This window comes from Nyctereutes procyonoides, unplaced genomic scaffold (assembly GCF_905146905.1).
Source record: "Nyctereutes procyonoides isolate TBG_1078 unplaced genomic scaffold, NYPRO_anot_genome, whole genome shotgun sequence".
In the NCBI taxonomy this organism is placed as follows: Eukaryota; Metazoa; Chordata; class Mammalia; order Carnivora; family Canidae; genus Nyctereutes; species Nyctereutes procyonoides.
Genome location: NW_026575131.1, coordinates 51,015,443 through 51,038,173, shown reverse-complemented (window position 1 = coordinate 51,038,173; position 22,731 = coordinate 51,015,443). Strand labels below are relative to the sequence as shown.

Below are 22,731 nucleotides of genomic sequence, written 5' to 3'. Positions count from 1 at the left end.
TATACTAACAGAAATCAGAACTGAGATGATCGCTCAGCATGGATGGGTACCAGGCATCCTTTCTGGAGAATTTCCTATGTGTCCATCTGGGTAATTGATGACACAGGCAGGTAGGTACAAGTGCAAACAGTAATCCAGTTGCACTTAAAATCTGGAGAGGAACAAAGCAAAGTTCAGTCACTCTATCTCAGTTCTATTCGTAGCATTTCCCATCCTTTAAATAAAATCAGGGCAGCCCGGGGGGCTCAGCGGTTTAGCGCTGCCTTTGGTCCAGGACGTGATCCTAGAGACACAGGATTGAGTCCCATGTCGGGCTCCCTACATGGGGCCTACTTCTCCCTCTGCCTGTGTCTCTGCTGCTCTGTGTCTCTCATGAATAAATAAATATAATCTTTAAAATTAATTAATTAATTAAATCACCTTGTTCATAGGGCTCCGGGGTGGCTCAGTTGGTTCGGTGTCTGGCTGCCTTCGGCTCAGGTCATGACCTGGGGTCCTGGGATTGAGCCCCGAATCAGGCTTCCTGCTCAGTGTGGTGTCTGCTTCTCCCTCTGCCTCTGCCGTGCCCTGCCGCCAGCTTCTGTGTGCACTCTCAAAATCTTAAAAAAAATACAACCACCTTGTTCGTTGTGGATTTTGTCCACCTCCTTTGGTCTTGAGGCAGGAAGATACAGTGCTGGTTTGTTGTTCTGCTACATGCCCAGACCAAGCACCAGGTCTGGAATAGAGTTGGTGCTCAGTCAGTGGTTGTAGAACATGATCTACCTAAGTGATCAGTGGTTGTAGGACACTATCCACCTAAGTTTTCTATTCCTAGTCACAGATGATGACTGCATGTGAATGTGGGCAAAGGTGACAGATGATGGTAGGGCGTTGGGCTTCCTCACAACATAAAAAGGGGAAAAGGTGCTCGACCACTCATTTTGGCTGTTCTGGGATGCAATGTACTTTCTCTATAGCTTGTCTTTCTTCAAAAACTCAAAGCATGCATGAGAGAGAAAAGCAGGTTGCAGATGGTAAATGCTATTTTATTGCACATATCTAAGTATTTTTAAAGACATAGAGAATGCTGGGTTTATGGACTCACAGATGTGGGAACGGTAGAAAAACTCAGACAGGAAGGAGACACAGCAAGCAATATGCTGATAGTGGTTACGTCTGGGGAAGCAGCAGATGGGATCTGGGAGCCACAAAAAAGGGTTCTAGCTGTGCCTTGAATGTTTATTTCGTTGACTAACCTGCTGTTGTCGAAACAGGATGGGAGTTCTAAAAAAAAAAAAAAAACTCAACACAGAATTACCATATGATCCAGCAATCCCACTTCTGGGTATATCCTCGAAGGAACTGAAAGTACGGACACAAATAGATATTGGTAACTGTGTTCAAAGCAGCATGGATCACATTGGTGAAAAGTGGAAGCAAGCCCAGTGTCTGTTGAAAAATGAGTGGATATACAAAATGGGGTTCATCCATCCAACGGGCTATTATTCAGCCTTAAAAAGGAGGGACTATTCTGACACCTGCTAAGACATGGACAAACCCTAAGGACATCATGCTTAGTGAAAGAAGCCAGACACAAAAGGACAAATACTGCATGATTCCACTGCCAGGAGGTCCCTCCCTGCAGTCAAATTTACAGAGACAGAAAGTGATGATGGGAGTTAGGGGTGGGGAGGTAGTGCTTCCTGGGGACAGAGGTTCAGTTTGGAAAGATGAAAAAGTTCTGGAGAGGGGCAGGGGTGAGGACTGCATGACAATGCAAATGTGTTTAATGCTACCGAACTGGACACTGAAGAATGGTTAAAATGGTATTTTCTATGTATTTACCATGAAGGGCTTAAATTAAAATTAAAAATTAAATTTAGGGGGCAGCCCCGGTGGCGCAGCAGTTTGGCCCTGCCTTCAGCCCAGGGTGTGATCCTGGAGACCCGGGATCAGTCCCATGTCGGGCTCCCTGCATGGAGCTTGCTTCTCCCTCTGCCTGTGTCTCTGCCTCTCTGTCTGTGTCTCTCATGAATAAATAAAATCTTTTTAAAAATTAAATTTAAAAATTAAAATATTAAACAAGTTTAAAATTAAACACACACACACATATGGACATACACACACCTAAAGCAAACAATGAGATACCACTTCACACCCACGAGGGTGGCTATTATTTCACTAATAAACAAAAATAAGTGTTGGTAAGGATGCAGAGGGGCTTGAACACTTGGGCGTTGCTGATGAGAATATAAAATGGTGCAGATGTTGTGGAAAAGTTTGAGAGTTTCTCAGAAAGTTAAACATAGGAATTGTCTTATGATCCAGCAATTTCACTCCTAGGTATGTGCTCCGAGTAGCTGAGAGAAGGGATTCAGATACTCCTACACCAGGCTCATTGTAGCATGACTCACAATAGCCAGTGGAGACAATCCAAGTGTTCACTGACAGATGAACAAAATGCGGTGTGTCAGACAATGGAGTGTTATTCAACCCAAAAAACAATGAAGTTCTGACATCTGCCACAACATGGATGAACATCAAAAACATGCTAAATGAGGGGTGCCGGGGTGGATGGTTCAGTCGGTTAAGCAAGTGATACAAGTATCACAAAAATAAGCAAATTCAGCATATTGGCTAGATTTTCTTGATTTTTGGGGGGGGGTAATTTTATTTATTTATTCATGAGAAACAGAGAGAGGTAGAGACATAGGCAGAGGGAGAAGCAGGCCCTTACCACCCTCCCCCTCTTCCCTCGGGGAGCCTGATGCAGGACTCAACCCCAGGACCCCAGGATCACGACCTGAGCCGAAGGCAGACACTTATCCACTGAAACACTCAGGTGCACCAGTAGGTTGGCTGGGTTAAAAACAACAACAACCCACCACACATAGTACACAAAGTCAATAATCAACACAAGTCAGTCTTTAGAGGCAAAGGACCACTGCTTAGAAAGTAACATCCTTCCCCTCTCCATCTCCCCCCAAAGAACAAAATAGAAATCCCTTTTATGTCGGTGATGGAAAGGTTAAATACCTAGGAATCAAGCTAAGAAATCTGCAGTATCGAGGCGCCCCTGGGTGGCTCAGCGGTTGAGCATCTGCCTTCAGCTCAGGACATGATCCCAGGGTCCTGGGTCAAGTCCTACATCAGCCTCCCACAGAGGAGCCTACTTCTCCCTCTGCCCGTGTTTCTGTCTCTCTCTATATCTCTCATAAATACATTTTTTAAAAAAGATTTTATTTATTTATTCATGAGAGACACAGAGAGAAAGAGAGGCAGAGACACGGGCAGAGGGAGAAGCAGGCTCCATGAAGGGAGCCTGATGTGGGACTCGATCCCAGGTCTCCAGGGTCATGTCCTGGGCTGAAGGCAGCGCTAAACTGCTGAGCCACCCAGGCTGCCCAAATAAATAAAATCTTAATGAAAAAAAATTGCAGTGTCAGGACACCTGGGTGGCTCAGTTGCTTAAATGTCCAGCTCTTGATTTTAGCTCAGGTCATGATCTCAGGGTCTTGGGATCGAGCCCCTCAGGCTCTGTACTCAGTGCAGTCAGCTTGGGATTCTTTCCGTCTTCCTCTCCTTCTGCCCCTCCAGCAGCACACACATGCACACTCTCTAAAATAAATACAATCTTTTTTCAAAAAAAGGAAAGAATCTGTAGTATCTAAATGAAGACTTTGAAATGTTGAAGGACATAAAAATATCTGTTAACCAGAGTTGACCCTATTCTTAGAAAGGCAAGCTTGTCATTAAGATTAGTTTTCCCCATAAGTCTATAAATTTAATGTAACCACTATAAAAATATCCACTAGGATTTTAGAAGATATGCCACATCTAAAGTTTGACACTGTCACTCAACCACTAGAAATGTCCTGTAGATGTGGATTCAGACACAGGAACAAATGTACACACCATCATTTGACCAACTGCCCACTGAGGCACAGTAGTTTCTAAATACAAAAGGATAAAAAAATAAATTTTTTAAAAAAGATTTTATTTATTTATTCATGAGAGACACAGATCGTGGGGCAGAGATGAAGGGAGAGGGACAAGCAGGCTTCATGCAGGGAGCTTGATGTGAGACTTGATCCTGGAACTCCGGGGTCACAACCTGAGCCAAAGGGAGACTCAATCACTGAGCCACTCAGGCGTCCCAAAAACAAAGTTTTTAAGTAAACTTTTTTTTTTTTTTTAAAAGAGGGCAGGAGTACAAGTTGGGGAAGGGGCAGAGGGAGAAGCAGGCTCCCCACTGAGCAAGGAGCCCGCTACGGGGCTCAATCCTAGGACCTGGGATCATGACCTGAGCTGAAGGCAGACGCTTAACCAACTGATCCACCCAGGCGCCCCCAAAAGTAAACTGTTTATTTTTTTATTTGTAAAGATTTTGTTTATTCATGAGAGACAGAGAGAGAGAAAGGCTGAGACAGGCAGAGGGAGAGGTAGGCTCCATGCAGGGAGCCTGATGTGGGACTCGATCCCAGGTCTCCAGGATCATGCCCTGGGCTGAAGGCGGCACTAAACCACTGAGCCACCCAGGCCGCCTGTGTAAACTGTTTCATAAGCCATTTTTAAGTAATCTCTACACCCAACATGGGCCCCAAACTCACGATGCTGTGATGGAGAGTTGCATACTGCACTGACTGAGCCAGCCAGGCGCCCCGATAAACAGTTTAAAATAAAGGCATTCCTTCTACTTAGTAAGTAGGGACAAGCTGGTGATAGACATCAACACAGATGAGTCCCAAAAACATTATGCTGAGTGAAAAACCAGATGCATGAGCCTACATTGAACTGAATAGCTCTAAGTCCTCTATGGAGACCCAGTTGGACCAGGGGTTGCCTGGCAGCAGGGGAAGGGGGGCAGTGATGGTGGGGAGGGGCATAAGTGGTTTCTGCAGCCATGGAAACGTTCTACAGCTTGAGGATGTGGGTTCATTTATCAATATACAAGCGGTACGTTCAGGACTGGTTTCTAATAGACCCCGACAGAAACAAAACAGAACCAAACCAAGGGCTCAGCAAGACATCCGCAAGTAAAACAGCCTTTGAGGTGTAGTTTTAATCAGTGGCACCGTTTAGAGCAGGGAAAAGACAGACACGCTGGACTCGGGCAGAGGAGGACCTCAGAAGGAGGTAAGGATTCTGTTGTCTGGGTCAAGGGGTCTAGGAATGGGGAAGAGGTTTAACATAATTCTCATTCTACTCACAATATATTAAAAAAAAAAAAAAAGAGGAAGGGAAGGGGCAGAGGGAGAGAATCCTGAAACAGCCTCCCCCACCGCCTCCCGCCCCAGCACAGCCTGACGCAGGGCTCAATCCCATGACCCTGATTGTGATGGGAGCCAAAAATCAAGAGTCGGATGTTTAACGGACTGACTCACCCAAGCACCCCCTCACAATATACTTTCTAAATGAAATGTTTAGCTTTTAAAAAAGTAGGGGGGCAAACAATGTATAACAGGAAAATAAAACCCGATAGGGGAACTTTACCAGGTACTATGTCAAGCTGCTGTGTTCACCACGTACATTTGCTACCTGGTCAATAAGCAAGCCGAGGGGTTTATTTTCATCCTTACAAAAGCAATGTTAAAAAGGAGAGATCACAGAAATAAAGAAAGCACTAGTTTATGCTCTGGGTGACAGGGATAATGGAAGACTATGAATAATGGAAAAGCAAATAGAAATCTAACCCCTAAAAATAAGATTCCTATATGGCAAAGATGGGACAACTCATGACAAGAGCAACAAGCAAGTGGGGGGAAATCTAATGTGCAAATAGCAACCAGCAAGGACCAAGTCATGCAGCATCAGACCAGGAACAACATCCAGGGGCCACCAGACAGGTGAAAATGTTCAGTCACTCTTTAAAATACTAACAAGACTTTCTCTATTCCTCTGACAAGGATTAAAGAAGCAAAAGCCAGGATAGGCAAAAAGGGAAGTTGGCACTGCTGGTGGGAGCAGCATTAAAAGCTTTAGAGGGAGGGGCACCTGGGTGCCTCAGTGGTTTGAGCTTCTGCCTTCAGCTCAGAGCGTGATCCTAGGGTCGTGGGACCAAGTTCTGCGTAGGGCTCCCAGCATGGAGCTTGCTTCTCTTTCCTCTGCCTGTGTGTCTGTCTCTCAAGAATAAATAAAATCTTTCAAAGAAAGAAAGAAGGAAAACAAAAAAAGAAAAATGTTTACACTCAATGATCCAGGAACCCCCAATATTTCCCAGAGACGGAAAAGCATGCACTAGATGTTCAACACAGCGCGCTTTCGAACAGTCTAATAGGAGGGACACCTCTAACCTCTTGGGATGGAAGTGGTTTTAAGTTTTTATGTTTGGACATTGTGTAGTCCCTTCACTCCTATGACTAAGATGTCTGTGACTCACTGAGGGGAGAGCTACAGCTAGAGGGCCACCGAGCACACCATTTACGGGTAGAAGTGGTGGGACAGGTTATTACTTACCATCGTATCAGTGGTCCTCTGTGTCGTGTGTGCTGGTGACTAACACTTCTTTGTCTGCTTCTGCTTTGTTGGCATTTTATAGCCAAGTCCTTTCCCAAAGACAAACCAAAGAAATGGTTTGTTGGTCTTAGAATTCAGGATTCAATTAGGCTGACTTCCCAGAGAGCCTAACAGGTTCTTTTTTTTCTTTTTTAATTTTTTTTTAAATTTTTATTTATTTATGATAGGCACACAGTGAGAGAGAGAGAGGCAGAGACACAGGCAGAGGGAGAAGCAGGCTCCATGCACCGGGAGCCCGATGTAGGACTCGATCCTGGGTCTCCAGGATCGCGCCCTGGGCCAAAGGCAGGCGCCAAACCGCTGCGCCACCCAGGGATCCCTACCTAACAGATTCTTACACGGTGGGTCTATCGGTGGCTATCAGGCCAGGGCTGTTGAGTGACGCCACTCTTATTCCTCCACCATCCACTACACAGGGCTTCTACTCTCATGGTCACAAGAGACTTGGGTGCTGCACCACCAGGCATCCCACTCTAGTCTAGAGCAAAGAAGGGCTACAATGCGGAAGGCCAACTAAGACTTGCTTTAGAAGATTTTCCTGGAAACCACACTATCAAGTTCTACTTGCATCTCATTGGTCAGAACGGTCACAAGTTAACCCCCATCCCCTAGCACGTACATGGCACACCCAAATGCTCCGAACTTCAGACAAAGCTCTGTGGAGTCCCCTTCAGCTCTGAGGAGCCCGTGCTCATCCAGACTCAGCTGAGAGTCAACCAGAAGCCCCTCAAATCACAAGTCACCAGCCAGGGTGATTTATAGGAGAGATTTATTTGAAGAAATATTACAACATATAAAAACTACATAAAGTCTTAATTTCCACTCATACAGTGGTAGATTTGATATAACGCATAATAAAAAACTTTTAAAATCCAGAATGCACAAAGTACTGCACAGTTTGATCACTAAGTCATTAGTTGATAAGCAAACCTCACAGAACAGCTCCATGTCAGCCAAGGCCACAAACACTGTGAACGACACATTTGAACTGACAGATTTTGACATGTTAGAAATACAACATCAGTGCATGTTGGGGATCCCTGGTGCCAGAAACAAGGGCGACGGGAGGGCAAAACTAGTCCTTAAGCAGTTTCTTCCTCCTTGGTTTTAACTAGAGAAAAATAAAAGGCAGAGTCATTACAGAGCACACATAGATTACCCTAAGCAGTGGACAAGGGGAACAGGTTCAAATTGAGGGCTACGTTAACAGTCACGTGTTGACGCTAATGGCCCACCAAATAAGCACCTGCAGGAGCTCGGAATGCATATCCAGTGAGACTGCAACTGCTCACAGGGGTTCCCTAGGGATTCTCAGGCCGCCTGGGCTAGGGTCTGAGCCAGGCCTGAGGAGAGGGTCCCCCCCAGCTGCACACCCGCTGCCCTCACTGTACCTGAGGCACTCTCTCGAGCTTTGGCCAACATACAGCGCTTGATCTCCAAGCCGATGGCTTTGGCCAGGGGCGGTGGCACAGCATTCCCCACCTGCAGGAGGCAAGGGGGAGATGCCAGGCTTGGCGTGGCCGGGGTCAGCACCAGCTCCAGGTCTTCTGCTCCTATGGGCCACCAGAGCCCTTCCGCCATGATGGCTCTGGGACCCTCCCATCTGCCCACCTTCACACCCCAAACCTGATGTCAAGGGGCCTTTAAAGGGCTTTTAGGTAAACTCAGATCCAGGGCAGCCAGGGTGGCTCAGCGGTTTAGCGCTGCCTTCAGCCCAGGGTGTGATCCTGGAGACCCCGGATGGAGTCCCACGTCAGGCTCCCTGCATGGAGCCTGCTTCTCCCTCTGCCTGTGTCTCTGCCTTTCTCTCTTTCTCTGCCTCTCTCTCCCTCTCTCAAATAAATAAAATCTTAAAGAAAATTGCTTCTTTAAATAAATAAATAAACAAACTTTTTTAAGTTTATGACAGACAGAGAGGCAGAGACACAGGAAGAGGGAGAAGCAGGTTCCATGCCGGGAGCCCGACGCGGGACTTGATCCCGGGACTCCAGAATCGCACCCTGGGCCAAAGGCAGGCGCTAAACCGCTGAGCCACCCAGGGATCCCCAGAAAATTGCTTCTTTAAAACAAAAAAACTCAGATCCAGATATAGAAGTCACCATGCTTCACTTCTGGCTAAGAGAGGTTGTTTCTAGAGAACAGGACTTGGGCAGTGGCAAGGCAGGGGGGCTTCTGCTCTAATCCCTAGGCACTGCTGGCTTTGTGAGCCTCGTGGAGGCATTATTTGGGCAGAAATAGGCTTAAGAAACACCCAACTCAACCCCCCCCGAGATCAGTGAGAGACTCTTGGTTCATTCCTACCACTGCACATTTACTCTGCTCCCTCACTGGAGTTCAGTGCCCTAGAAGTTCCCAGTTTGGGCTAAACCTGCCTCGAAGCTGTAAATGGCAGCTGACATGCTTAAAAATGCCTGACCATGAGTCCCTGGGCCCTAGGGACAGGGTCCCCTTTCCTGGAAGTACTGAGGCCAACCAGCCACTGAAATCTGGGTGCTCAGTGTCCCCTTAGAAGGGACCACGTGAGTCCTGCTGACACACCCTTTCCCTGGGTCAGGCAGAGGGGCCTCTCTCCCCTTATGGCCTCTGTGGGACACCACTCAGTCCCTCGTCAAGGACGGAGGAAAAGCAGGTCCCGCTCTACTCCCCACTGACCTGTCGGTGCTTATCTAGGATGTTGCCAAACAGCCGGTAGGTATCCGGGAAGCCCTGGGAACGGGCGCACTCCCGCACGCTCACGACGCGGTGCTGCTCAGGGTGGAGAACGCGGCCCTGGGGGTGAAAGGTTAAGGTGGGGAAGGGGAACAAGACTGGGCCCACCTGCCATTGGAGCAGGGAGAGGGAAGTGAGGAGCACTAGCTTCCAATGGGCCACTCCCACTGGCTGACCCCGTGCTGCTGTCCCCTCCCAGGCATGACCCCAGCCCTCAGACCCACCTGCTTGCCCATGGGCTCAGGGTTGGTGACGGTCGTGCTGAAGAAGCCATCCCACTCCAGACGTCCGTAGAGGCCGGCCCAGTGGTTGTGCCTGTTCCCGGTGTGGGGCAAGCACCAGGGGATGAGGGTGTTGAACTGTCTAGCCGCGGAGTCACAGGCTTTGCCCGCTAGAAGAGAGAGTTGCAATGAGACCGTGGTTCTAGAATGGGAGGGACAGAGCAGCCAGCAGTCCCCATCCACAAAGCTTTATCATTTGATGCTCTCAGCATCTATTTATAGCAGAGATGTCTGCATTTGGCATGTCTGTGCCTCACTTAGGGCTTCAGGTCAGGAAGTGGCAGTCCCTGGTATCTCCTGCCAGGAGCCCCCTGGACTGCTGCAGGTAATCAGAATCTAAGGGGGCAAGGGGCAAGGGTGTTCAAAGTAAAACCCAAGGGAAGCCCCACCCAGGGCATGAGTAGGGTCCCCACCTTCCACACAGGAGCAGACCCCGCGGAGGGCCCCAGTGCTGCTGCAGCCGTTTTTCTTGTCATGGTATGTGTACCGCAGCTTCCTGGCCATGGTGCCATCGGAGAGCCGCACCTCAATGTTCGGCAGGTCACGCCAGTCTGAGCCTGGGGCCAGAGGGATGTGCCGCATGCGGGCGGCCACCAATGCACTCATGTCCTGAAAAGGCACAGCAGGGCCCAGCTGTCACTTCATCCAGGGAGCATTTAAGCCCTGAGGTAGTCTGGGCACTTCTATTCTAGGCACTGGAGACATCAGTGATGAGGAACCCCGAAGGGGTTTGTGCCACATCTTGGGAGATAAACAGTAGCCCAAGTCCAACCTGGGGACTGCGTGTGCCATGAAGATAACAGAGCAGGGACCTGGAATAGCCTGGAGGAGAACGGGTGAAGGGACAGCTTAGGGCAAGCTGAGAGGGCTTCTCGGAGGTGGTGACATATGAGCTGAGCCCTGCAGGATCAGAGAACCAGCTACAGGAAGAACTGGGTTTGGCACATCTGGGAGAACACAGAGAACATGGGCAGAAGAGAGGAGGTCAGTCAGGGGGGGTAGTGGCCTGACACCTATTTAGGAAGAGGAGGAGCTCTGACGCTCTAAGTGACTGTGTGCTGCAGAGGGCACGGATGGTAGTGGCAAAAAGAAGAAGAGGCGGCGAGGTGGGGGTGGGGGGGAAGAGCCAGCTGAGAGGACGCCGATTGAGGGTGAGCAGGAAGAGGCCAGGCTCAGACCCTGCTTCCAACCCCAAGCCCTGGCTGGGCTCCAACCACACCCCCATTCTCATGGGGCCACTGGTCCAAGCAGGCCAGCGCTGCTCTGCCAAGGTGCCATTACCTTACAGATGTGATCCCTGAGGATGGGCTGGTACTGGGAGCCCCGGAGCTGCCTCTGGAACCAGGACTGAGGCTCCCCGTTGTACAGGATCTCGAGTGCCGAAGCTCCATTCCGGACCTCAGGGAGGTCAGACATTGTGTCCCGCACTGTGATGGTTCGGAACGGGCCCGAGCTTAACCTGCAACAGCATGGCAGATAGCTGAGGACTCTGGGGATCCAGGGCCCTGTTGCCCCTCCCATCACAGCTACCATATCCTGACTGCTGTCACTGCCCCCTCCGGGTAGGATGACCTACCTCAGAAGTCAAAGGGCCGCCCAAGGTCACAAGGGCAGCATTCTTCTTAGACCCTGTCTACGACGAGGACGAGCTAGGGTACGGGCTCTGCTCACAACTACAGGTCTAGTCGCTGCCTGCGTGCAGCGCTCACCCAGAGTTAGGGCAAGACCAAAGGTTTGGTATAGTGCTTGTACGCCAGGCCAAACACCACACTGACTGCTCTAACACGTTCTCCTCACTCAGGCCTCTTGAGAGACCTGTGGATAAGCAAACCTCCCAGGTAACACAAGCACCATACACAGTGGGGCAAGCGGGGCTCCCACCTGGTTATGTTACTGACAAACTTCTTGTCATCCACCACGACACTCAGCTGGCAGGCCCGGGGCGCGAACACATGCAGCGGCTCTGGGAACAGGGGAAGCTTCTCCCCGGGTGCCGCAGCCAGGATGATGGCCCGCCTCCGAGTCTGGGCCACGCCATACTGACCAGCCTGAGGAGAGGGCCAGACATGCACAGTCAAGCGGGCACTTCCAACCAGCCCCTAATAAACTCAGCAGGTTTACCCCCAATAAGAGTAAGTGGGACCAGATGAAGGAGAAAAGATCCTGTGCGATGGCCACTAGTCTCTGGAGAAGATGGGAGTAAACCCTGCTGGCATTTCCAGCCAGCTCTTTTGAGAGCTCTACGAGAGAGCTCATGATCTCAGCACTTGGGAGAAAAGCAGGCAGAGAGCCACAGAGCCCTGCTACTGACCTAGCAGCAAGTGGGCATAAGAGCTGCCAACAAGGTTTGACTGGTGAGCCCAAGACCCAGTGTTCCCAGTGTGGGGCACCGGGCTAGACACGGGGGAGCCAGGGGGCGAGGGAGCCAGCACTTTGCTCATGCAGACACTATCTCACTGCCTTCCAGCCAGACTCCCTTCTAATTTTTGAGCGTAGCTTCAGCTTTAGTTATACCATTAGCTGCTGAACGGATATATAGACTAGCTGCTTTTCAGATAAAGCCTAGTTCCCTCTGATCACCCAATATCTATTCACGCAAAGCTACCAGTAGCTACCTGGAGTATGATCTCCCACCTTCTCCTAAGGTTTCTACGTGTGTACATTGACCCAAGAGATACTTCTGTTAAACCGTAATGGTTTAGTCTGCATCTTCCTGCAATTCTGGCTTCACCACCACCCATGGGGATCTAACTGCTACCTAGAGCTCCACAGCTGGCCACCACCCTTCCATCTCAAAAGAAAGGGGAGAGAAACACATGGTCCCCCATCATGCACAAGCAGATGTGACTCTTGAGACCCTAAGACACAGAAGAACTTACTGGCACACTAGTTCTGTGCTCCCCAGACCTAGAAGCTGTGGGCCTCTAGGACAGATGTGAGGACAGATGTGTGCTAAGAAGTGAGTGTGGGTCCCAGCCGCCACCTCCCCTTCCCTCCCCAGCACCACAGGCCTATCCCATTCAACTCTCTCTTCAGTTAGAGACAACCTGCTGCAGTCCAGGGGCCACTGAGCCCCTTTCCTGTCCACACCCTTCTGCCCCCCTTTGCCCCCTTCCCCAAGGAAAGCCCACCTGCAACACGCCAAAGGTACACTGATAGCCCATGCGGACGAGGCAGCGGAGAGTGAGCTTCAGGACCATGGAGCGCTTGAAGGAAACAAAATTCCGGACGTTCTCCAAGAGGAAGTAGCGGGGCCGGTAGTAGTCACAGTAGCTGTGGGAGGTAGGAGAGACTACGAGGGTCATCTGCACGCACCAAATGAATGGGAAGGCCTATCTACCAGAAGCTACACCCGAATGTTTGATGTCTGCTTGTTGGGATGCCATACCCGTCAAATCCCCAAGTCTCTTGGCCGAGAAGCCAGCCACGAACTCCCTGGAAGCAAAGGCTGGGCGCTTGGCCACCGCACCGGGCCTCCAGCAGCCACTCTGGCTAACCCCACTACTGCTGGCCGCTGGCACACTTGGTGTTGCAGCCCCAGGGTTGGTGGTCTCATTGCCCTCAGGCAGCCCTGAAAACGGGCGCCTGAACTCCGTTTACCTGAGAAAGGAAACCACCAGGGAGTTCTTGAACTTGGAATAGGTACGAGAGTTGAAGCGGTTCATGCCACTAAACCCTTGGCAGGGCGGCCCACCGCACAGCATCTCCACATCTCCCTTCTGAGGCAGCTTCTGACCACGGGAGTTGGTTGCCTCCCCAGCCATGACAAGCTTCAGCAGCACATTGCAGTCCTCCGTGAACACCGTGGATCCAGGGTTGTTTAGCCGAAACGCCTGGGCCGCAGGGTCCCACATCTCGATGGCCCACAGTGTTTCTGAGATGCCTGGGACATATGAGGACAGATGTGTGCTAAGAAGTCCCTAGAATCATACTTGAGGCAGAACTGTGACCAGAGCCAGAAAGGCCTTCTGGGTAGTTACGCGGGAAAAACCTCATGGTGTTTACCTGCTTGGTGGAACCCTTCCGACAACCCCCCACAGCCAGAAAACACATCCAAGGTCCGAAGCTTCGGAAGTTTAATTTCTGTCTCTGGTTCACTTGGCTCGCATGTTTGAGACTTTGCCTTGCCCTTCCCTGGAAGACAGGCCACAAGTCAGTCAGAGCCCCCTGACCTGCTCTCCTTAAACCCCCATTTTGAATTCACAGCAAAGAACGAGGTGACATCAGAAGCTGTGTTTTCATACACGATGACTCATCAGTCCCTGAATTATGTAAGAGACTTGAAGAGAATGTGGGAAAAACAACGTACCTTTACCCTTGCCTTTCCCTTTATTTCCAGGGCTACGGGCGTGGTTTGGAGGATCTTCGAAGCTTTTGTTCTTGGCATTATAGGCCTAAGAAGGAAAACAAAAACAAAAACAAAAAAACAGAACAGTCTGGCAGAGAAACACACTGGTCCCTTTTCTAACAAAGACAATTTAAGTTAATCTGATAAAGATCCATTTAATTTCCCCCTAAATCATGGCCATAAGAGATTAGCCATCAATAATACTTTGATTTTGTTACACTGGAAACAGGGCGGGGAAGGGAGAGAGTTCTATGATACAACATTGTACATGGCCAACATTGGACTTCCTGCTATTGTAAGTACTTGGACTACGCATTCTAAACATAGGCAAAAGTGATATATTAAACCACCCATAGTGCAACCTGGGGGAAACACAGGTATGTATCAAGTTTAGATGACCCGACACCGAAGAACCACGTTCAAAAGTGACTCGCTTCACTGACAAGACGCCCAGATCCTTTCTCAATTACCAGAGCCACTGCTCAGCTGTACAGATATCACCTGGCTATAGGTGAAGGGACGGAGGGGCAGGGCCAAGTCTGCCAGGGAAAGTGGTGCCTTTCCCTAACTCATGTTAAGATGCTGGTAGGGCTAGCAGAGGCCACCTAACAGTCTCCAAATAAACTGGAGGTGCACAAGGACACTCAGATGTTACTTTTGGCTTTAAAAAAATGTGTTAAGTTCCAGAAGAACTTGAATACCATGGATTCAGACTCTGGGTAATTCAGCTACTTTCCTGGGGGCTAGGACTTTGACCTGAAGCCCCTCCCTCCAGTAAGTCCAGAGTACCACCTCAAGGAAGTAGAAGCGGTCTGGGCCCCCTGCTGAGAAGTCCTGGAGGCACCCAGGCAGGTCCTCCCCATACTCCACAGTACAGCGGCCCTGCACGGCCTTGAAGTCCACCACCACCTCCTCGTCACTCCAGTAAAGCAGGTTGATGTCCGCATGGTAACTTGCTGGGGTAGACTTGTGTGTGTTTTCTGGCCTGAAAATGTAAGAGTCTTTTGTTAGCAATTTTCTTTTGCTGTTAACTGACAAAGAATTAAATGGCACCACATTTCTGGGGGTGTTCAGAAAACAATGGGTGAAGACTGCAAACCCCAGTTAGGTCAGCTTGATTTTTATCCCCTTTAGCTGGCACCACCAGCTAAATGTGATTCCTTGCCATGAACTCAGCAAATGATGTGCTGGCTCCTTCATGCCCATGACTAGCCCAAACAAGCCAGCCCTGCATCACAAACAGCTGCCTACTAAACATCCGGAGTTTCCTTCTCTTGCCTCTACTAGCCAGACTTCTGATTTCTTTTCCGATACAAATGATTATTACAGGGACGCCCGGGTGGCTCAGCAGTTGAGTGTCTGCCTTCAGCCCAGGTGTGATCCTGGCATCCCGGGATCGAGTCCCACATCCAGCTCCATGCAGGAGCCTGCTTCTCCCTGTGTCTCTGCCTCTCTTTCTCTGGGTCTCTCATGAATAAATAAATAAACTCTTTAAGAAAAAGTGATTATGGGATCCCTGGGTGGCGCAGCGGTTTGGCGCCTGCCTTTGGCCCAGGGCACGATCCTGGAGACCCGGGATCGAATCCCACGTCGGGGCTCCCGGTGCATGGAGCCTGCTTCTCCCTCTGCCTGTGTCTCTGCCTCTCTCTCTCTCTGTGACTATCATAAATAAATAAAAATTAAAAAAAAATTAAAAAAAAAAGTGATTACAAAGACTTTTAAAAAAACCTTTAACATACACTAGGTAAGTGAAGCAACCTTACAACTGTCCTTGATTAGTTTCAAGTTAGCTCCTAACCAACTAGGAGTTACTAGGATTCCAGAAGCAGACTGAGTGAAGCCAAGAACTTGGGAAAAGGACAGAGAGGAACCCCAGAAACAGGGAGGGGCACCTGGGAGGAACTGGGGGCAGAACTCAGACAATCCTAAATAGATGGCAGAGCCCACGACATTCTACCCCTGACTTTGTCACATGCTTGACTTCTGCTTAAGGATTTCTTTGGGGGGAGAGAAAGCTACTGCTTTAAAACAAAGGTCTACAGAAAGACTATGAAATATAATTAAGTTACTGTCAGCATCCACCAGATAACTGGAAACACTTAGAAAAACAGCCACCTCTACCGAAGTCTTAAAAAACCAGTTTCCACCTCATTTCAGACTTCTAGAAGAGTCATGCCTTCTGAAAGAGCAGAGGCCTTCACAGACCTGTAGAATTTGTTGATTCTGATCTTGATGTCCGTTTCATTAGGCCTCCCATTGCTCTTCTTGGTACAGAAGATTTCTTTTATTCGGCCAATTCGATATGGCTCAGGGGCATCCAGGTTACTGCCTTTGATGTAATCAGAGTATTTCCGGTAGTGTTCTGGATATAGATCTTCATCTACAGGCTCCTTCCGTGGGCGTTTCACGGGACTGGACAGCTTGATGCTGCAGAGAAGCAAGAATCATGCATAACTGAACACAAAACCATAAAAAGCAATTACCTCAGCCTGACCAGCCAATAACAACTACTACTTAAATCCAAACACTTTATAAGCTAATGTAGCTAAGCGCCCAGAGATTTACAGAGAAATACTAAATCTCATTCCTAGTTTAAAATGAGCATTCTTGAGATGCCTGGGTGGCTCAGTTAGCTAAATGTCTGCCTTCAGCTCGGGTCATCATCTCAGAGTCCTGGGTTCAAGCCCTGTATCGGGCTCCCTGCTCAGTGGGGAGCCTGCTTCTCCCTCTGTCTGCCCCTCCCTACGCCGCCCCAACTCGTGTGCATGCTCACTTTCTCAAGTAAGTAAAATCTTTAAAAAATAAGATAAAAATAATCACCTTCCATGTGTGCACTGCTGGCTACAGTAGCTGCTGACTGCCTGAATATGCCCAGCTCCTGGCCACATGAAAGGACTGCACTTCCTGGCCTGTGACTCATTCCGTTCAAGAAGTGTGAGACGTGACACACAAACATTTCTTGTGTGTCATGTGAACACTAAACTGCCAGGAAAACCTCCAACACACTTTCCCTTGGCTCAGACTGGCAACTTTGAGAAGGCAGTGGTTCCACAAGCTTGGTTCCCTGAGTGACCCAACCAGTCAAGTGTCCTGCCGAACCATGATGGACACATACTAGAGGCAAGAAGGAAACCTCCCCATTTGTGCGCTTGTTGCCAAGGCATGACCTATGCTCTCCCAACTGAGGTGCTACTAGAGGTGATGCTGCTTAAAAAATGGGGCAGAGGGGATCCCTGGGTGACGCAGCGGTTTGGCGCCTGCCTTTGGCCCAGGGCGCGATTCTGGAGACCCCAGATCGAATCCCACGTCGGGCTCCCGGTGCATGGAGCCTGCTTCTCCCTCTGCCTCTGCCTCTGCCTCTCTCTCTGTGTGACTATCATAAAATAAATAAAAAAAAAATTAAAAAAAAAATAAATAAAATAAAAAATGGAGCAGAGACTCATGGACTGGGCAAGCCGAAATTTGGCCTATGAAGGCAAAGCTGGTCATTAATTAGGCTACACACTTTCGAGGCTGCCATTCAGGAAAGTAGCTGTCAGACTTTCCTACCAGGCTGCCTTAGTCTGACAGGTTCCAAAGGTGCTTCTGAGCACCTGTGTGGATGCCCTGCTGCACAGTGAGCACTGGGGCAGACAGCACCTTGGGCATCCCCCACTCCACAAAGGACGGGGAGCTCAGAGGGCTACAAGCACCAACTATATAAGGCTGAGGGGACCCTGCCCTCTGTTCTGCAATTCACAGTAATTGAACTGAGGGCAGGCACTGGAGGAAAATGCAACTGCAAATCGGCAGATGAAGTTCAGAAAGGTTGGCTGTAAAGGCAATCATGCACTAGTTCCTAGGACAAAGACTGGATCCAGTTGGAAATTCCTTGGATTTGTCCCCGAACAGCCCCAACCCTCTGATGAGCAAAGAGGTCTCAATACCTCCTGGTAAATAGGATTACAACTCACATTCGTTCAAGCTCTACTCTAGGCCAGGTGCTGGGCTAAGTGCTTGCAACCAACTTCATCCTAAGAGCCTGGCAGGCGAGGCACTCCTCCCACAGACAGACAGGGACTAAGAGGAGATGGTCTCTGCCCTGGAGCCTCACGGCTGGGCAGGGCCCCACTTCTGGCACCAGCGCCCCCTTAGCCAGAGCATGCTCAGACGTCCTTGAGGCTTACAGCTTCACTCTGCAATGAGCTAGACTCCCTATACACTGGAGGGCTGGCTATGGCTGACACCATAGATACGACAGTGACAGTTTAGGCAGCAACTAGTCCTGGGATCCAGAGTGGAGGACACTGCAAAGCCAACCCTGTACTGGCCCAGAGCTCACAACCATGACCTGGGCAAAGGGGGCACTCACTTGAACGTGAAGGCCTCAGGGAGGAGGTACACGCCATCACCCACTCGATACTGGATGCCGTTCTTGGTGGCTGAGCTGTATAGAACCCGGTTGTCCAGGTCTTCAAGCTGTTCCAGGACCCTTGGAATTTCTTTTTGCCTCATTTCAGCCAGACGGGCACAGCTTACACAGAACCTGGAGTGAAAGACAGAAGCAAAAGACCCTGAGCTGATTGGTAGTGGCTGTAGCAGCAGTCAGTGGTCTCAGAGTCTCTGATGACCAATGGAGAATATCTGCAGGTATTTGAAGGAACTAGCTTTCCTTTAGTTCATGTTCACACTTTGAAAATCCTTACTTGGGACCAAAGACACAACACAAAAAAATGACAAGCCAATCCTACTTTTGAGTATTTGATAAAAACCCTAAGAAAAAAACAAAAAACAAACAAAAAAAACAAAAGCAAAACCCAGAAGACAAACAGAATACAGAATACAGTAAAGAATATTCCAGTCAGAACTCCATGTCTAAGGAATCTCCTACTATTATCTTTAAAGGCTGAAAAGCTAGTTGGTAAAATTCAACATTAGCTAGAAATGGCCTTCATTAGAGATCAAGTCAAAAGGCAGTGCACCAGGCTGACTGGAGAAGCACCAGAAGCATGTCAGCCAGCCCTCCCAGCCTTTGCCCCATCAGCATCGCTGCTGCCCTAAGAGGCACCAATGCCACATTTGGTCCAAACAAGTCAGGTACAGAGGTTACAAAGGAAGGCATGGGGCACTGAACATCTGAAGGAAATTTTAAAAAGTGAGCCTCTCTAAAAGCAGTCACTCGCCAGTTAGAATAAAGTGGCATCAAAGGTATCACTTATGAAAGAAAGCATCTAAGAAACACAAGGAAACATGCAAGGTCTGTAGCATAAATGCCGAAGAACACACAAACAGACACACTCTGCTCCTGGATAGTAGAGTTTCTAATGAAGGTAACCCCACGCCCAGGCTGTTCATAGACTTAAAGCAACTGCAACCAAGTCAGGCTGGACTTGGATTACTGCGGGAAAGAAACCCTGCCAGATAGAAGCACATGAAAGTCAGGAGTGATGCACAGAGCAGCACAGCGCCCCAGAGCACCACCGGAGCCCAGTCCCGGCACTCACTTGTACTTGTTATCCTCCGTTGGCTGGGTTTTCGGAGGGGACTCAAATCTCGCATAGTCTTGATCATACCACAGCTGGTAGAAGTAGGTCTTTCCATCGTCCTCTGTTATCAGAGCCTCAGGATCCATGCCTCCCTTTGAGCACAAGGACCCGGTGTCAGCCACGACCCCACGCAAGTGAGGGAAGGGCATCCAAGGGGCGCTGGCCACTCACCTCCAAGGCCCAGTTTTCCGATGGAGCTTTATAGACAACCTTCACCTTGCTGTGGATGTATGACAGCTGCATGTCCTCACATTCATCTACCAGGAAAAGCTCCAAGGGGTCTGATGTGGCTCCAAGGACTGTGTCTGTCCCAGCACAGAACCAGTGGGCATGAAACATCTGCCCGTTGCTACTGTCTTCCCACAGCGCAGTGACCCTGGAGTTGGAAGAAAGTCCCTCACTTGACTGGCAAGTCTGGACTGAGTCTACTTAGGGGAACTCATATTTTCTTTTTGCAGTGAGCCTAGCAAAGAACCCCTGTGGCTATCTGCATATAAGCCTCTCCCAGTTGTCTAAGAGAGTGTTTTCTGAAGTCAAGCAAAGGAAAAGATACAAACCTTGCTAGATACAGCGGTTTTGAAGAGTCATCTGGAATAACAGAGACACAGTCTCCCACTTCCAGGGTTTCTGAATCGATGCAAACCTTCTTATAGTAATCCTTCTTCCCATCAGTCTGCAAATGACAGCTTCATTTCAGGGGAGGATGGGTTTGAAGGTCCAGGGTAGGCCTGACCTTCTTGTTCCTATTACATTATGTAAAAGCCTCATTCCTAATAATTTCAATAAGTCACGAAGCTCTACTGACCTGGCTACTACAGAAAATCTCTATCTCCCTTGGCTGGAAATCTGCATGAAGAGCACTCACATGCACTCCTTGTCAGCTCTGCCCTTCAGTGTCAGCAACAAGTCAGATTCCAGCATTTGATTTTAAACAGCACTGATCCCAACTCCTCGCCACAGTCCTAAAGCCACATCCTAGTCCCAACTCCTGTCAGCTGTGAGGACCTACTTCTTCCACAAGGAAAGCTAATTTCCACCTGACTCTCCCCCAGATCTTTGTTGGCTAGTTCCTCGCCAACCTTCTGGGTCTCAGCTAAGATGCTGCTTCCTCAGGAAGCCTCCAAGCCCCCAACCTCCCTCCAGCCCTCTCTACCCGCAGGGCAGTACACGTGCCTACCCTTCCGTACTAGAGGATCAGGACCACAGGACAGGGGCTGAGCCCCGTCCAGACCTATAACAGCACCTGGCATGGGTAAGTCTCACGCTACAGACCAGACCTTTGGCTTACAGACATCAAGTAAGCAACGGTGAAAGAACATTTGCTCTCCAGCTTTGGTAAAAGTTGTGCCTTAGACAATCATAGAACTACGGGGAGGCAATCTGCTAGTGCCACAAAAACACCCATAGCCCCAGCCAGAGGGGGCAATGATGGCTCTCTTTGAAATAAGCTTCAAAGGAGAACCAGCCTGACACCGAGGACAGTGTGAAATGCCCATTTTGGAATGTTAGCAAAATGGAGTCTGGGGCACACATATTTCTGGTGCATGGCTAAGGGCCTTGGCCTCTCCCACTGGCCCTGGTCCTCTCCGAGGCAAAAAGGAGCAGGTTTCTCCGTGATACGCAGGGGACAACTCCTTTCGCAGATGTATGACAGGAAGTAGACCATCTTCTCCAGGATTACCTTGACAGCATCTCCAACCCAAGAGATCCGATTCTTGTTCTGTTTCTTTTTCTTCCCCTGGTGCATTTTTTTGGGTGATGGCATCTCTGGAATATTGTCATCGACTTCTTCATCGTCATCTGCCTCCTTCATGGCCATATTGGGGCACCTACAAATTCACTTGTTATAAGCAAGTCCTCTTTCATCAGTAAGACCTACTGGGGCTGTTTAGACAGGGGACAGGCCGGGTGACAATGCTAGACAAGGGAAGGCTGCCAGCTCTGTGCCTTTCGGTCCACCTTCCTGTACAAAACTAGCATTTTCCTCTGCAGCAAGAACAGCGTTGGTCAAACCTACCTCCTCTCCTGGCAAGCCTGTTTGCTCCGTCCGCTACCACCAAACTTAACCATATCTTTACAGGCTTTACACTGTCCACATTCAGGCTGTTGACAAACCTAAAAATATTTAAGAAGTGAATGAGGTGGCCATTAGTAACATTGGTAACCAGATTTTTTGGAAATTACAATAAAAAAAAAACTGTATTTAGCTTCATTAAGTTAACTATAAGAAGTTCAGAACAAGATACCATTCAAACCCTCCAGGTTAACAAATTTAAAAAGGACACGTGTTGCGATAAGTGCAGAGAAACAAGAACTTACAATGCTCAAAGGGTTAAGTGGGCACCACCACTATGGAGTTTTCTAGACCAAAGTTAAGCATATAACCCACACCCCAGTATTTTTGCTTCTACATAGAGACAGTCCAAGAAGCCTTTTTCAAGGACATTGCCACAGCATTTATAAGAGACATAAGCTGAGATATTCATATAATGAAATACTATTAAACAATCAAATTGAGTCGACTATATCTAGCTGTATCAATACATCGCAATACAGTTGCAAATACCAGGTGTATGTATTTAAAAAGCTCTGAATATTGCCTATAGATGTGCTAGGTGAAAAAAATAAAACCAAAAGTATGGTAAGAACATATAAATTCCTATTAATGAAACAAAAGGCAAAAAAAAAAGTCCAGCAAACACTGTGACCACAGGTTCTAAAGGCAGCTGTGGTATTTTTGCATTTAAGTTTTTGTCCAAAATAAGTCAAATACAGGAATCCCTGGGTGGCGCAGCGGTTTAGCGCCTGCCTTTGGCCCAGGGTGCGATCCTGGAGACCCGGGATCGAATCCCACCATCAGGCTCCCGGTGCATGTAGCCTGCTTCTCCCTCTGCCTGTGTCTCTGCCCCTCTCTCTCTCTCTCTCTCTCTCTCTGTGTGACTATCATAAATAAATAAAAAAAAAATAAGTCAAATACAATACAAAAAATTGAGGTCTGTCTAGACCTCAGTACTATAGTTTCAGTTCCAGGTCACCATAGTAATATGAGCCAAATGATTTTTTTTGGTTTCCAAGTGCATAGGAAAACAATGTTTACACTGTACTGTAGTTTGTTAAATGTGTTATTAAATAGCTATAGGTCTTTTAAAAAAAGACATGTGTGTGTATATATATGTATGTATATATATATATATATATACATACATATATATATTCTTTAATTTAAAAATCCTTTATTGGAGGGATCGCTGGGTGGCTTAGCGGTTTACCGCCTGCCTCTGGCCCAGGAGGGGATCCTGGAGTCCCAGGATTGAGTCCCACATTGGGCTCCCTGCATGGAGCCTGCTTCTCTCTCTGCCTGTGTCTCTGC

At 48.7% G+C, this 22,731-nt stretch overlaps 1 protein-coding gene across 4 annotated transcripts in view; it reads right to left on the bottom strand.

The window, feature by feature from the left end:
* Positions 1-7,250: 7,250 nt before the first annotated feature.
* Positions 7,251-22,731, bottom strand: part of DNMT1 (DNA methyltransferase 1) — a 60,926-nt gene continuing 45,445 nt past the window's right edge. For all 4 annotated transcript variants that reach the window (XM_055343584.1, XM_055343581.1, XM_055343582.1 and 1 more), the window contains exons 22-40: positions 21,379-21,476; positions 21,043-21,190; positions 19,919-20,034; positions 19,533-19,737; positions 19,320-19,453; positions 18,188-18,361; positions 16,042-16,263; positions 14,629-14,821; positions 13,798-13,882; positions 13,494-13,622; positions 13,089-13,371; positions 12,620-12,761; positions 11,370-11,536; positions 10,770-10,947; positions 9,902-10,097; positions 9,432-9,598; positions 9,151-9,267; positions 7,890-7,980; positions 7,251-7,609 (exon numbers count right to left, since the gene is read on the bottom strand). In XM_055343584.1, the coding sequence (XP_055199559.1) occupies positions 7,581-7,609; positions 7,890-7,980; positions 9,151-9,267; positions 9,432-9,598; positions 9,902-10,097; positions 10,770-10,947; positions 11,370-11,536; positions 12,620-12,761; positions 13,089-13,371; positions 13,494-13,622; positions 13,798-13,882; positions 14,629-14,821; positions 16,042-16,263; positions 18,188-18,361; positions 19,320-19,453; positions 19,533-19,737; positions 19,919-20,034; positions 21,043-21,190; positions 21,379-21,476 (2,874 nt within the window). In that variant the 3' untranslated portion in view covers positions 7,251-7,580. The remainder of the gene's footprint in view (positions 7,610-7,889; positions 7,981-9,150; positions 9,268-9,431; positions 9,599-9,901; positions 10,098-10,769; positions 10,948-11,369; positions 11,537-12,619; positions 12,762-13,088; positions 13,372-13,493; positions 13,623-13,797; positions 13,883-14,628; positions 14,822-16,041; positions 16,264-18,187; positions 18,362-19,319; positions 19,454-19,532; positions 19,738-19,918; positions 20,035-21,042; positions 21,191-21,378; positions 21,477-22,731) is intronic.